Below are 15657 nucleotides of genomic sequence, written 5' to 3'. Positions count from 1 at the left end.
TCTATGTAGTAAAGCTCTCCTCTCTCTCCTCTCTCTCCTCTCTCTAATGTAGTAAAGCTCTCCTCTCTCTCCTCTCTCTAATGTAGTAAAGCTCTCCTCTCTCTCTCTCTCTCTCTCTCCTCTCTCTCCTCTCTCTAATGTAGTAAAGCTCTCCTCTCTCTCCTCTCTCTCTCCTGTCTCTACTCACTCTATGTAGTAAAGCTCTCCTCTCTCTCCTCTCTCTAATGTAGTAAAGCTCTCCTCTCTCTCCTCTCTCTAATGTAGTAAAGCTCTCCTCTCTCTCCTCTCTCTAATGTAGTAAAGCTCTCCTCTCTCTCCTCTCTCTCCTCTCTCTAATGTAGTAAAGCTCTCCTCTCTCTCCTCTCTCTCCTCTCTCTCCTCTCTCTCTATGTAGTAAAGCTCTCCTCTCTCTCCTCTCTCCTCTCTCTAATGTAGTAAAGCTCTCTCTCTCTCTCCTCTCTCTCTCTAATGTAGTCTCTCCTCTCTCTCTCTCTCTCTAATGTAGTAAAGCTCTCTCTCTCTCTCCTCTCTACTCACTCTATGTAGTAAAGCTCTCCTCTCTCTCTCTCTCTCTCTCTCCTCTCTCTACTCTCTCTAATGTAGTAAAGCTCTCTCTCTCTCTCCTCTCTAATGTAGTAAAGCTCTCTCTCTCTCTCCTCTCTCTCTCCTGTCTCTACTCACTCTATGTAGTAAAGCTCTCCTCTCTCTCCTCTCTCTAATGTAGTAAAGCTCTCCTCTCTCTCCTCTCTCTCCTGTCTCTCTAATGTAGTAAAGCTCTCCTCTCTCCTCTCTCTCTCTCTCTACTCACTCTAATGTAGTAAAGCTCTCTCTCCTCTCTCTCTCTCTCCTAAAGCTCTCTCTCTCCTCTCTCTCCTCTCTCTACTCACTCTATGTAGTAAAGCTCTCCTCTACTGAAGGCCAGCTCCCAGTTCTCTGGCAGTCTCTCTCCTAATGTAGTAAAGCTCTCCCTCCTCTCCTCTCTCTCCCTGTCTCTTCCCACTCTTGTAGCTAAAGACTCTCCTCTGGGCGGGGGCACTGCTGGCACCTATCTGACCCTGCTCTAATGTACAAACACTCTCCACACTCCACTCTCACACACAAACACACACACACACACACACACACACTCACAATGTAGTAAAGCTCTCCACACTCACACACACACACTCTCTAATGTAGAAACACACGCACACACTCCACACACACACACACACACACTCTCACACACACACACGCACACACACTAACACAGTAACACACTCCACTCTCACACACACACTCCTCTCACTAATGTAGAAATAGCCTTTTAACTCTGACCCTGTCTCTCCAATCAAGGGCCCAGATGTAAACAGATGTCTGTCTTTAGTCAATGTTTATCCTCTAATGTAGTAAACTATTCCCAAATTAGGGAATACTTTTAATCAGAGCCCTATGGGTCCTCTCTAGTCACTCTAATTTAACCAGATCCCTATGGGTCCTGTCCTACACTACATTTAATCAGTAAAGTCCTATGGGTCCTCCTGTCTCTACTACATTTAACCAGATCCCTATGGGTCCTGTATAGTCACTCATTTAACCAGATCCCTATGGGTCCTGTATAGTGCACTACATTTAATCAGCTCCCTATGGGTCCTGTCTAGGGCACTACATTTAACCAGATCCCTATGGGTCCTCTATAGTGCACTACTCTAATCTAGAAACATTAATCTCTCCCTATGGGTCTCCTCATTTAATCTAGTGCACTACATTTAATCTCTCTCCCTATGGGTCCTGTATAGTGCACTACATTTAATCAGATCCCTATGGGTCCTGTATAGTGCACTACATTTAATCAGATCCCTATGGGTCCTGTATAGTGCACTACATCTAATCAGAGCCCTATCGGTCCTGGTGAAAAGTAGTACACTATATAGGGAACAGGCTGACATTTGTGACGTAGGCTCAGTCTTTATCCTAAGGATAGATCCCTTCCCATGTCTCAACTCTGCTCTTGGTCTGAATATCACATCTTCAGTGTCCTGTTCACGACGATGGGAGAAGAGGAGCGGAGGAACCTGAACCTGTCTAATAAACTATGTTTATTTTCGGTCACTGTTTCAGATTATTTTTGCTGCTCGCCTACTGAACATGATTTCGGCGTCGTGAGTTCCTTTAAGATTTTTCTTCAAAGACAGAATTTCAGACATTTTCAGGAAGACGGGCAGGGACTCTGCTGTCCTGACTTTAGGAGGAATCTTGCCAACAGTAGTCCATATAGGATAGCCTAGTGGTTAGAGCGTTGGACTAGTAACCGAAAGGTTTCAAGATCGAATCCCCGAGCTGACAAGGTACAAATCTGTTGTTCTGCATCTGAACAAGGCAGTTAACCCACTGTTCCCAGGGTGTCATTGAAAATAAGAATGTGTTCTTAACTGATTTGCAGACTATTCCCAAATAGGGAATAATTTTAAAAATATGACCAATGGGTCCTTTAGGACCTCCTTCCAGTGTGTGGAAAAGTCATACTGCTATGGACATTTGCTTCCTGATCCGTATGGTCCTGTTAGTTTGCACAGTTCTGTTTGCACAGAACGACAGGGTGTTGTCCAGGGTCGCGCCAAGTTTCTTTGCACACTGGGAGGGGGACACTGTGTAGTTGTCAACCGAGATTGAGTGGTCTTGGACTGGGCAGGCCTTCCCTGGGTGGAAGAGCAGCTCCTTTTTGTTGAGCTTGAGGTGGTGGGTCAAAATCCAAGCTGAGATATCTGACAGGCACACAGACATGCATAGGAGAGACCATGTGAGGATATGACCAGTGACTTGGTCTATAGAGAGGAGAGGAGAGCGGGACGCCAGTGACAATACGTGGTACAGATACTATCCACCAGGAGTGTGCTGAGTCTGAGACACCCAGCGCTGAGAGGGTGGAGAGGACTACATTTAATCAGACACCCAGCCCTGAGAGGGTGGATTTAATCAGGATCTGATAGAGTCCTGGAGACACCCAGCCCTGAGAGGGTGGAACAGGCTGACATTTGTGACGAGGCTCAGTGAGATCCTAAGGAGGATCCCTTAGATGTCTCAACTCTGCTCTTGGTCTGGATATCACATCCTCAGTGTCCTGACACCCAGCCCTGGGAGGGTGGAGCGGGAGGATCTGATAGAGTCTGAGACACCCAGCATGCTGAGAGGGTGGAGACAGATGATCTGATAGAGTCTGAGACACCCAGCCCTGAGAGGGTTGGAGAGATTTTTCTTCAAAGACAGAATTTCAGACATTTTCAGCCCTGAGCAGGGACTCTGCTGTCCTGGTGGAGAGGAGGATCTGCCAACAGTAGTCCATAGACATAGCCTAGTGGTTAGAGCGTTGGACTAGAGTAACCGAAAGACACCCAGCCCTGAGAGGGTGGACAGGAGGATCAAATCTGTCGTTCTGCATCTTAACAAGGCAGTTAACCCACTGTTCCCATAGTGTCATTGACCCAGCCCTGAGAGGGTTCTTAACTGAGGAGTTAAATAAAATAATAAATAAAAATATGACCAATCTGATTAGAGCCCACCCAGCCCTGAGTGTGGAAGGAAGTCATACTCTATGGATGTTCTGCTTCCTGTGTGAGGTATGGTTGAGGAGTTCTGATTTGCACAGAACGACAGGGTGTTGTCCAGGGTGAGAGTTTCTTTGCACACTGGGGGGGGACAGTGTAGTTCTCAACCGAGAGTGGTCTTGTGAGGCAGGCCTTCCCTGGAGGGTGGATCTTTTGTTGAGCTTGAGGGGTGGGTCAAAAGGAGCTGAGATATCTGACAGACACCCAGCCCATGAGAGGGTGGAGACCATGTGAGGATATGACCAGTGACTTGGTCTATAGAGAGGAGAGGAGAGAGTCTGAGACGCCCAGCCCTGAGAGGGTGGTACAGATACTATCCACCAGGAGTGTGCTGAGTCTGAGACACCCAGCGCTGAGAGGGTGGAGAGGAGGATCTGATAGAGTCTGAGACACCCAGCCCTGAGAGGGTGGAGAGGAGGATTTGATAGTCTGAGACACCCAGCCCTGAGAGGGTGGAGAGGAGGATCTGATAGAGCCTGAGACCCAGCCCTGAGAGGGTGGTGAGGAGGATCTGATAGAGCCTGAGACCCAGCCCTGAGAGGGTGGAGAGGAGGATCTGATAGAGCCTGAGACCCAGCCCTGAGAGGGTGGAGAGGAGGATCTGATAGAGCATGAGAAGCCCAGCCCTGAGAGGGTGGAGAGGAGGATCTGATAGAGCCTGAGAGGATGGAGAGGAGGATCTGATAGAGCCTGAGACACCCAGCCCTGAGAGGGTGGAGAGGAGGATCTGATAGAGCCTGAGACGCCCAGCCCTGAGAGGGTGGAGAGGAGGATCTGATAGAGACTGAGACACCCAGCCCTGAGAGGGTGGAGAGGAGAATCTGATAGAGCCTGAGACACCCAGCCCTGAGAGGGTGGAGAGGAGGATCTGATAGAGCCTGAGACACCCAGCCCTGAGAGGGAGGAGAGGAGGATCTGATAGAGCCTGAGACACCCAGCCCTGAGAGGGTGGAGAGGAGGATCTGATAGAGCCTGAGACACCCAGCCCTGAGAGGGTGGAGAGGAGGATCTGATAGAGCCTGAGCCACCCAGCCCTGAGAGGGTGGAGAGGAGGATCTGATAGAGCCTGAGACACCCAGCCCTGAGAGGGTGGAGAGGAGGATCTGATAGAGCCCTGAGACACCCAGCCCTGAGAGGGTGGAGAGGAGGATCTGATAGAGCCTGAGACACCCAGCCCTGAGAGGGTGGAGAGGAGGATCTGATAGAGCCTGAGACGCCCAGCCCTGAGAGGGTGGAGAGGAGGATCTGATGGTTCAAGGTGTTGAAGGCAGCGTATAGATCTAGGAGGAGGAGAACAGAGGAGAGAGAGTCAGATTTGGTAGAGCGGAGATCCTCTGTGACACAGAGAAGAGCAGTCTTGGTTGAATGACCCGTCTTGAAGACTGACTTGTTAGGGTCAAGAAGATCATTCTGAGACAGACCGTGAGAAAGTTTGTCAGAGAGAGCACGCCGAAGTGTTTTGGAAATCAAAGAAAGGTTGTTTTTGATGTCAGCGGGCTCGAGGAAGGGAGCGACCCTGGTCAACTTGAAGTCAGAGGGGACTCAGCCTGGGGTCAGGAATGAGTTGATGAGGGAAGTGAAGAATGGGAGAGGGTCTCCAGAGATGGTCTGGAGAAGGGAGGAGGGGATGGGGTCGAGTGGGCAGGTTGTTGGGCGGCCGGACCTCACTATTTGCTGGAGGTATTCTGGAGAGAGAGGCGTAGGGTAGTTCTGTGTGAGTGGGACCAGTGGGTTCAGTAGGCTGAGTGAATGAGGAGATTTAGATAGAAAACGTCTTTAGCAGTAGATACAGAGGAAGAGGAGGGAGAGAGGAGGGAGTGAAGAGGGAGAGAGAAGGGAATGAGGAGGGAGAGAGGAGGGAGAGAGGAGGGATTAGGAGGGAGAGAGGAGGGAGTGGAAGGTGGAGCTGGCCGGATCCTACACTACATTTAACCAGATCCCTATGGGTCCTGTATAGTGCACTACTTTTAACCAGATCCCTATGGGTCCTGTATAGTGCACTACTTTTAACCAGATCCCTATGGGTCCTGTATAGTGCACTACTTTTAACCAGAGCCCAGACAGGGAGAGACAGAGACAGAGAGAGAGAGAGACGGAGAGAGAGAGAGAGACGGAGAGAGAGAGAGAGAGAGAGAGAGAGAGAGAGAGAGAGAGAGAGAGAGAGAGAGAGAGAGAGAGAGAGAGAGAGAGAGAGAGAGTGAGTGAAACCTCCGGTGGTGCATGACCATCTGGGTAGGGGCTGAGTGGCTAGGGTTGGAGGAGAGATGGAGAGACAAGGAAACAAAGTAGTGATCAGAAATAGAGGGCGGATGCAGTGAGATTAGTGGGAGAACAGCCTCTAGTGAAGATGGAGTCAACCATAATGCCTGGCAGAGGGATAGGACTGGGAAAAGGTGAGGTTAAAAGGGGCCAGAGGCCAGGAGGTTAAATTCGCCCGGTACGATGAGTGTTCATTGGGAAATTAGCTTATCAAGGTGTCAAGCTCATTGAGGAACTCTCCAAGGACACCTGGTGGGAAATAGATGACAACAATGTTAAGCTTGGGGAGCAAACTGGGATAGAAAACACACACATACTTGTTACAGCTATAAAAGAGAGAAATTAGATCATCAGAAGATAAAACTAACGTCTGGTGATTGTTCTCAGTGTCTCGTCTGTGATGGATGTCTCGATGTTCAGGCTAACACACCGTTTATAGACAGCTGTATGTGACTATACCTGACAGACCAGAGTCTTCCTCACTGTTCTCTCCCTCCTCCACAGCCTTCTCCAGGTTGCTAAGCGACTTGCTGCGCGTCCTGAAGTTCCGGAGCACGTTCCGGTGTTCCTGGTACGTGATTGGTGGGCTGTCTGGGCCAATGTGGACTGGGCGGGGCGTCCCGTAGTAGTTACCTGATTGGAGGAGGAGGTACAGAGGAGGAACAATCTGTTAATCAAATAACACGAGAAATGCTGAGCATCAAGAGACTCCCCCTTCAAGCTAATGAGCAGTCATTCTGACTGAAACATTCTAACAGTGTATCTAATGAGCAGTCATTCTGACTGAAACATTCTAACAGTGTATCTAATGAGCAGTCATTCTGACTGAAACATTCTAACAGTGTATCTAATGAGCAGTCATTCTGACTGAAACATTCTAACAGTGTATCTAATGAGCAGTCATTCTGACTGAAACATTCTAACAGTGTATCTAATGAGCAGTCATTCTGACTGAAACATTCTAACAGTGTATCTAATGAGCAGTCATTCTGACTGAAACATTCTAACAGTGTATCTAATGAGCAGTCATTCTGACTGAAACATTCTAACAGTGTATCTAATGAGCAGTCATTCTGACTGAAACATTCTAACAGTGTATCTAATGAGCAGTCATTCTGGCTGAAACATTCTAACAGTGTATCTAATGAGCAGTCATTCTGACTGAAACATTCTAACAGTGTATCTAATGAGCAGTCATTCTGACTGAAACATTCTAACAGTGTATCTAATGAGCAGTCATTCTGACTGAAACATTCTAACAGTGTATCTAATGAGCAGTCATTCTGGCTGAAACATTCTAACAGTGTATCTAATGAGCAGTCATTCTGACTGAAACAACAGTGTATTGAGCAGTCATTCTGCTGAAACATTCTAACAGTGTATCTAATGAGCAGTCATTCTGACTGAAACATTCTAACAGTGTATCTAATGAGCAGTCATTCTGGCTGAAACATTCTAACAGTGTATCTAATGAGCAGTCATTCTGACTGAAACATTCTAACAGTGTATCTAATGAGCAGTCATTCTGACTGAAACATTCTAACAGTGTATCTAATGAGCAGTCATTCTGACTGAAACATTCTAACAGTGTATCTAATGAGCAGTCATTCTGGCTGAAACATTCTAACAGTGTATCTAATGAGCAGTCATTCTGGCTGAAACATTCTAACAGTGTATCTAATGAGCAGTCATTCTGACTGAAACATTCTAAGCAAGAATTCAAGTTTTCAATCAATTTGATTTGTGGAGAGCCTTTGTTTACAACAACGAAACGGAAAAGCACATGTTGGAACGCAGTAACAAATAAAAAATGAAATACCTCAAATGAAATAGACACAGTGAAATTAGGAAAAAATATAATATCAGTAGCCTAAATATCATTATTAGCACCACGTATGCTTGATAGTAAATTAATGCTCCCTATTTCTCAATGCATTTTAGCGCAAAAGGTAGCTAAACACTCGAGCAAAATCAAAAAGTTTGGTGAATGACTTTTACCAGCATTTACCCCCCCCCCACACACACTCCACCACTGACCAATAAACACACTCTTACCTTTGAACTTGCCACTCTCCAATAGGGCCCCAGACTCATCCAGGGAAAAGAACTCTTCTATGGAGACAAAATTGTAGTCCACTCCTGATATCTCCTCGTGGCGAGGAGGCCTGGTCGTACCTGGAGATAGGGGGATAAGGGAAGTCTATAGTGGGCCACACACACACTAGTCAAGCAGAGACTTGTTTACAATGGGAATATACTGTGTTAGGGTAAACAAGCCTCCATCTAGTATAAATGTACTTGACCTTAGAAGACATATTTTTTATTTAGTTTTTGAATAGTTTTGAAACTATTCTCAACCAGCAGCAGACAGAGGAAAGCATGTGTAAATGGGCAGGAGTGTAACGATGTTCGCTGAGAGTCATCCGTCTGTAACGATGTTCGCTGAGAGTCGTCGGTCTGTAACGATGTTCGCTGAGAGTCATCCGTCTGTAACGATGTTCGCTGAGAGTCGTCGGTCTGTAACGATGTTCGCTGAGAGTCGTCGGTCTGTAACGATGTTCGCTGAGAGTCGTCGGTCTGTAACGATGTTCGCTGAGAGTCATCGGTCTGTAACGATGTTCGCTGAGAGTCGTCGGTCTGTAACGATGTTCGCTGAGAGTCGTCGGTCTGTAACGATGTTCGCTGAGAGTCGTCGGTCTGTAACGATGTTCGCTGAGAGTCGTCGGTCTGTAACGATGTTCGCTGAGAGTCATCAGTCTGTAACGATGTTCGCTGAGAGTCGTCAGTCTGTAACGATGTTCGCTGAGAGTCGTCGGTCTGTAACGATGTTCGCTGAGAGTCGTCGGTCTGTAACGATGTTCGCTGAGAGTCGTCGGTCTGTAACGATGTTCGCTGAGAGTCGTCGGTCTGTAACGATGTTCGCTGAGAGTCGTCAGTCTGTAACGATGTTCGCTGAGAGTCGTCGGTCTGTAACGATGTTCGCTGAGAGTCGTCGGTCTGTAACGATGTTCGCTGAGAGTCGTCGGTCTGTAACGATGTTCGCTGAGAGTCGTCACTCTGTAACGATGTTCGCTGAGAGTCGTCGGTCTGTAACGATGTTCGCTGAGAGTCGTCAGTCTGTAACGATGTTCGCTGAGAGTCGTCGGTCTGTAACGATGTTCGCTGAGAGTCGTCGGTCTGTAACGATGTTCGCTGAGAGTCGTCCGTCTGTAACGATGTTCGCTGAGAGTCGTCGGTCTGTAACGATGTTCGCTGAGAGTCGTCGGTCTGTAACGATGTTCGCTGAGAGTCGTCGGTCTGTAACGATGTTCGCTGAGAGTCGTCAGTCTGTAACGATGTTCGCTGAGAGTCGTCTGTCTGTAACGATGTTCGCCGAGAGTCTGACCCTGAGCCTGCCCTGACCCTGAGCCTGCCCTGACCCTGAGCCTGCACTGACATTGAGCATGCCCTGACACTGAGCATGCCCTGACCCTGAGCCTCCCTGACCCTGAGCATGCACTGACCCTGCCCTGCCCCTGAGCCTGCCCTGACTCTGAGCATGTCCTGACCCTGCCCTGCCCCTGAGACTATCCTGACCCTGAGCACTGACATTGAGCATGCCCTGACCCTGAGCATGCCCTGAGCCTGCCCTGACCCTGAGCATGCCCTGAGCCTGCCCTGACCCTGAGCCTGCCCTGACCCTGAGCATGCCCTGAGCCTGCCCTGACCCTGAGCCTGCCCTGACCCTGAGCATGCCCTGACCCTGCCCTGACCCTGAGCCTGCCCTGACCCTGAGCCTGCCCTGACCCTGCCCTGACCCTGAGCCTGCCCTGAACTTGAGGTCCGAACAACGTTTACATTCTGGAGAAGGTATAAAAGATGGGTGAAGAATCCATCTATGAACTGGTCCGTTTGTTACAACTTGGGAAAGCTCATGGGAGACGGTGCGGCCACATTACCATAACGCTGTTTATATAATAGCCTCAGATATGAGGTTTACATCTAATTGTTGTATAAGATGAATGAGTGAGTATGATACTGTTTGTCAAATTGTGTAATGTGATTTTGGACTGTTTAATGAAGGAAACTCCAAGTTCTCATTTAGTTCTCAAGTTCTCATTTACAACTGCGACCTGGCCAAGATAAAACTTAGCAGTGCTACATAAACAACAACACAGAGTTACACATGGGATAAACAAGAGTACAGTCAATAACACAATAGAAAAAAAGAAAGTCTATATACAATGTCTACAAATGGCTTGAGGAGGTAAGGCAATAAATAGGCCATAGTAGCGAAGTAATTACAATTTGGCAAATTAACACTGGAGTGATAGATGAGCAGATGATGATGTGCAAGTTGTGATACTGGTGTGCAAAAGAGCAGAAAAGTAAATAAAAACAGTATGGGGATGAGGTAGGTAGATTGGGTGGGCTATTTACAGATGGACTATGTACAGCTGCAGCTATCGGTTAGCTGCTCAGATAGCTGATGTTTATATATTTATATGCCATTTAGCTGACGCTTTTATCCAAAGCGACTTACAGTCATGTGTGCATACATTCTACGTATGGGTGGTCCTGGGAATCGAACCCACTACCCTGGCGTTACAGGCGCCATGCTCTACCAACTGAGCCACAGAAGTGAGGGGAACTATAAGTCTATGGCTTCAGAGATTTTTTTTCGTTCCAGTCACTGGCAGCAGAGAACCGGAAGGAAAGGCGGCCAAATGAGGTGTTGGCTTTGGGGATGACCAGTGAGATATACCTGCTGGAGCGCGTGCTACGGATGGGTGTTGCCATCGTGACCAGTGAACTGAGATAAGGCGGAGCTTTACCTAGCATGGACTTATAGATGACCTGGAGCCAGTGGGTCTGGCGACGAATATGTAGCGAGGGCCAGCCGACTAGAGCATACAGGTCACAGTGGTGGGTGGTATAAGTGGCTTTGGTGACAAAACGGATGGCACTGTGATAGACTGCATTCAGTTTGCTGAGTAGAGTATTGGAAGCTATTTTGTAAATGACATCGCGGAAGTCGAGGATCGGTAAGATCGTCCGTTTTTTTATTTTTTATTTTTTATTTCACCTTTATTTAACCAGGTAGGCTAGTTGAGAACACCTTTATTTAACCAGGTAGGCTAGTTGAGAACAAGTTCTCATTTGCAACTGCGACCTGGCCAAGATAAAGCATAGCAGTGTGAACAGACAACAAAGAGTTACACATGGAGTAAACTATTAACAAGTCAATAACACAGTAGAAAAAAAGGGAGTCTATATACAATGTGTGCAAAAGGCATGAGGAGGTAGGCGAATAATTACAATTTTGCAGATTAGCACTGGAGTGATAAATGATCAGATGGTCATGTACAGGTAGAGATATTGGTGTGCAAAAGAGCAGAAAAGTAAATAAATAAAAACAGTATAAAAACAGTATGGGAATGAGGTAGGTGAAAATGGGTGGGCTATTTACCAATAGACTATGTACAGCAGCATCGGTTAGCTGCTCAGATAGCTGATGTTTGAAGTTGGTGAGGGAGATAAAAGTCTCCAACTTCAGCGATTTTTGTAATTCGTTCCAGTCACAGGCAGCAGAGTACTGGAACGAAAGGCGGCCAAATGAGGTGTTGGCTTTAGGGATGACCAGTGAGATACACCTGCTGGAGCGCGTGCTACGGATGGGTGTTGCCATCGTGACCAGTGAACTGAGATAAGGCGGAGCTTTACCTAGCATGGACTTGTAGATGACCTGGAGCCAGTGGGTCTGGCGACGAATATGTAGCGAGGGCCAGCCGACTAGAGCATACAAGTCGCAGTGGTGGGTGGTATAAGGTGCTTTAGTGACAAAACGGATGGCACTGTGATAGACTGCATCCAGTTTGCTGAGAGTGTTGGAAGCCATTTTGTAGATGACATCGCCGAAGTCGAGGATCGGTAGGATAGTCAGTTTTACTAGGGTAAGCTTGGCGGCGTGAGTGAAGGAGGCTTTGTTGCGGAATAGAAAGCCGATTCTTGATTTGATTTTCGATTGGAGATGTTTGATATGAGTCTGGAAGGAGAGTTTGCAGTCGAGCCAGACACCTAGGTACTTATAGATGTCCACATATTCAAGGTCGGAACCATCCAGGGTGGTGATGCTAGTCGGGCATGCGGGTGCAGGCAGCGATCGATTGAAAAGCATGCATTTGGTTTTACTAGCGTTTAAGAGCAGTTGGAGGCCACGGAAGGAGTGTTGTATGGCATTGAAGCTCGTTTGAGGTTAGATAGCACAGTGTCCAATGACGGGCCAAAAGTATATAGAATGGTGTCGTCTGTGTAGAGGTGGATCAGGGAATCGCCCGCAGCAAGAGCAACATCATTGATATATACAGAGAAAAGAGTCGGCCCGAGAATTTAACCCTGTGGCACCCCCATAGAGACTGCCAGAGGACCGGACAGCATGCCCTCCGATTTGACACACTGAACTCTGTCTGCAAAGTAATTGGTGAACCAGGCAAGGCAGTCATCCGAAAAACCGAGGCTACTGAGTCTGCCGATAAGAATATGGTGATTGACAGAGTCGAAGGCCTTGGCAAGGTCGACGAAGATGGCTGCACAGTACTGTCTTTTATCGATGGCGGTTATGATATCGTTTAATACCTTGAGTGTGGCTGAGGTGCACCCGTGACCGGCTCGGAAACCAGATTGCACAGCGGAGAAGGTACGGTGGGATTCAAGATGGTCAGTGACCTGTTTGTTGACTTGGCTTTCGAAGACCTTAGATAGGCAGGGCAGGATGGATATAGGTCTGTAACAGTTTGGGTCCAGGGTGTCTCCCGCTTTGAAGAGGGGGATGACTGCGGCAGCTTTCAATCCTTGGTGATCTCAAACGATATGAAAGAGAGGTTGAACAGGCTGGTAATAGGGGTTGCGACAATGGCGGCGGATAGTTTCAGAAATAGAGGATCCAGATTGTCAGCCCAGCTGATCTGTACGGGTCCAGGTTTTGCAGCTCTTTCAGAACATCTGCTATCTGGATTTGGGTAAAGGAGAACCTGGAGAGGCTTGGGTGAGGGGCTGCGGGGGGGCGGAGCTGTTGGCCGAGGTTGGAGTAGCCAGGCGGAAGGCATGGCCAGCCGTTGAGAAATGCTTATTGCAGTTTTCGATAATCATGGATTTATCGGTGGTGACCGTGTTACCTAGCCTCAGTGCAGTGGGCAGCTGGGAGGAGGTGCTCTTGTTCTCCATGGACTTCACAGTGTCCCAGAACTTTTGGAGTTGGAGCTACAGGATGCAAACTTCTGCCTGAAGTAGCTGGCCTTAGCTTTCCTGACTGACTGCGTGTATTGGTTCCTGACTTCCCTGAACAGTTGCATATCGCGGGGACTGTTCGATGCTATTGCAGTCCGCCACAGGATGTTTTTGTGCTGGTCGAGGGCAGTCAGGTCTGGAGTGAACCAAGGGCTGTATCTGTTCTTGGTTCTGCATTTTTAAACGGAGCATGCTTATCTAAAATGGTGAGGAAGTTACTTTTAAAGAATGACCAGGCATCCTCAACTGACGGGATGAGGTCAATGTCCTTCCAGGATACCCGGGCCAGGTCGATTAGAAAGGCCTGCTCACAGAAGTGTTTTAGGGAGCGTTTGACAGTGATGAGGGGTGGTCGTTTGACTGCGGCTCCGTGGCGGATACAGGCAATGAGGCAGTGATCGCTGAGATCCTGGTTGAAGACAGCGGAGGTGTATTTGGAGGGCCAGTTGGTCAGGATGACGTCTATGAGGGTACCCTTGTTTACTGAGTTAGGGTTGTACCTGGTGGGTCCTTTGATGATTTGTGTGAGATTGAGGGCATCTAGCTTAGATTGTAGGACTGCCGGGGTATTAAGCATATCCCAGTTTAGGTCGCCTAACAGAACAAACTCTGAAGCTAGATGGGGGCGATCAATTCACAAATGGTGTCCAGGGCACAGCTGGGAGCTGGGAGCTGCAGGCGGCAACAGTGAGAGACTTATTTCTGGAGAGAGTAATTTTCAAAATTAGTAGTTTGAACTGTTTGGGTATGGACCTGGAAAGTATGACATTACTTTGCAGGATCACTGCAGTAGACTGCAACTCCTCCCCCTTTGGCAGTTCTATCACGGAAGATGTTATAGTTGGGAATGGAAATCTCTGAATTTTTGGTGGCCTTCCTGAGCCAGGATTCAGACACAGGACATCAGGGTTAGCAGAGTGTGCTAAAGCAGTGAGTAAAACAAACTTAGGGAGGAGGCTTCTGATGTTGACATGCATGAAACCAAGGCTTTTTCGATCACAGAAGTCAACAAATGAGGGTGCCTGGGGACATGCAGGGGCGGAGCAGAGAAGGAGTAGTATGAGGGTGCGGCTGAAGGCTATCAAAACGCCTTATTGGGGACAGAGAATAAGAGGAGAAGGTTTCTGGGCATGGTAGAATATATTCAGGGCATAATGCGCAGACAAATGGTGGGGTGCGGGTACAGCGGAGGTAGTAAGCCCAGGCACTGGGTGATGATGAGAGAGGTTGTATCTCTGGACATGCTGGTTTTAATTGAGGTCACCGCATGTGTGGGAGGTGGACAGGGGTATGGAAAGGGGCTCCAGAACTAAAACAATGATAACCCGAACAACAGTATACAAGGCATATTGACATATGAGAGAGGCCATCATACAGTAATCACAGGTGTTGAATTGGGAAAGCTAGCTAAAACAGTAGGTGAGACAGCAACAGCTAGTTAGCTAGCACAACAAACAGCAGGTAAAATGGCGTTGACTAGGCAACTGGGCCGACAGATAAAACAAACAAGCAGAATGGAGTACCGTGATTAATGGACAGTCCAGCGTGCATCAGCTATGTAGCCAAGTGATTTCCAGGGGGCAGTGGTGGATGGGCAGGGAAGCTGGCCTGTTATCAGGTTTAAAAAAACTAACAATGACTAAATAGCCAGCGTCTGGAGGTTCTTGAGTGTGTTCTAAAAGATTAAAGACATAGTGAATCACAATGGGTGAGGCAGGTTACCGGAAGGTATAAACAATTTAAAAATCAAAAAGAGAGAAAGTAAATATGGGTCCAGAGAGTGTTTGCGGCGATTCAGACGGTTAGCAGGCCTGTGCTAACAAGCTAACAGTTGAGGCCCGGGCTAGAAAGCAGGGTGCTACAGGTGCTCTGGCCGGGCTGGCTTCAAGCTAAGTGGGTGGAAACGCTAGCCAGGGGTAATCATCCGGGGTTGCAGTTTAGCTAGATAGCTAGTTGTGAAGATCCAGCTGAAAAATGTTCCGTTTGCGGTGGGAACGGGGATGAAAAATAAATAGGTCCGTTTTAAGAGGGTATGTTTGGCAGCATGAGTGAAGGAGGCTTTGTTGCTAAATAGGAAGCTGATTCTAGATTTAATTTTGGATTGGAGAATGAGTCTGGAAGGAGAGTTGACAGTCTAACCAGACACCTAGGTATTTGTAATTGTCCATATATTCTAAGTCAGAACCGTCCAGAGTAGTGATGCTAGTCGGGCGGGCGGGTGCGGGCAGCGAACGCGTTATTTACTCTGGTATAAACATCAAACTGTATCCAAACTCTGAAAGTGACAGGTAGAATAGTGGTTGACATGGACAAATGAGGCTGGAGGAGGTTTTGATAGGGGAACAAATCTGGGTTCCTATTCCCATAAGGCACCCGGGTCCATCGGGGTCTGGTCTAAAGTAGTGCACTATATATAGGGAATAGGGTGCCATACGGCCCTGGTCTAAAGTAGTGCACTATACAGGGAATAGGGTGCCATTTGGGATGCAGACGAACAACAAGCAACGGTCTGTCAAGATGAATCATCTTACTGGCCTGACGCTTGACG

General features: G+C 47.9%; 1 protein-coding gene across 1 annotated transcript in view; it reads right to left on the bottom strand.

The window, feature by feature from the left end:
* Window positions 1-5104: 5104 nt before the first annotated feature.
* Window positions 5105-15657, bottom strand: part of LOC127912366 (membrane-associated guanylate kinase, WW and PDZ domain-containing protein 3-like) — a 64324-nt gene continuing 53771 nt past the window's right edge. Inside the window, exons 4-5 of the mRNA XM_052481301.1 lie at window positions 7899-8018; window positions 5105-6476 (exon numbers count right to left, since the gene is read on the bottom strand). Coding sequence (XP_052337261.1) covers window positions 6277-6476; window positions 7899-8018 — 320 coding nt within the window. The 3' untranslated portion in view covers window positions 5105-6276. The remainder of the gene's footprint in view (window positions 6477-7898; window positions 8019-15657) is intronic.

Source organism: Oncorhynchus keta, chromosome 27 (genome assembly GCF_023373465.1).
Source record: "Oncorhynchus keta strain PuntledgeMale-10-30-2019 chromosome 27, Oket_V2, whole genome shotgun sequence".
Taxonomy (NCBI): Eukaryota; Metazoa; Chordata; class Actinopteri; order Salmoniformes; family Salmonidae; genus Oncorhynchus; species Oncorhynchus keta.
Note: the sequence above shows the minus strand (reverse complement) of the source record. Positions and strands in the feature narration are given on the sequence as shown.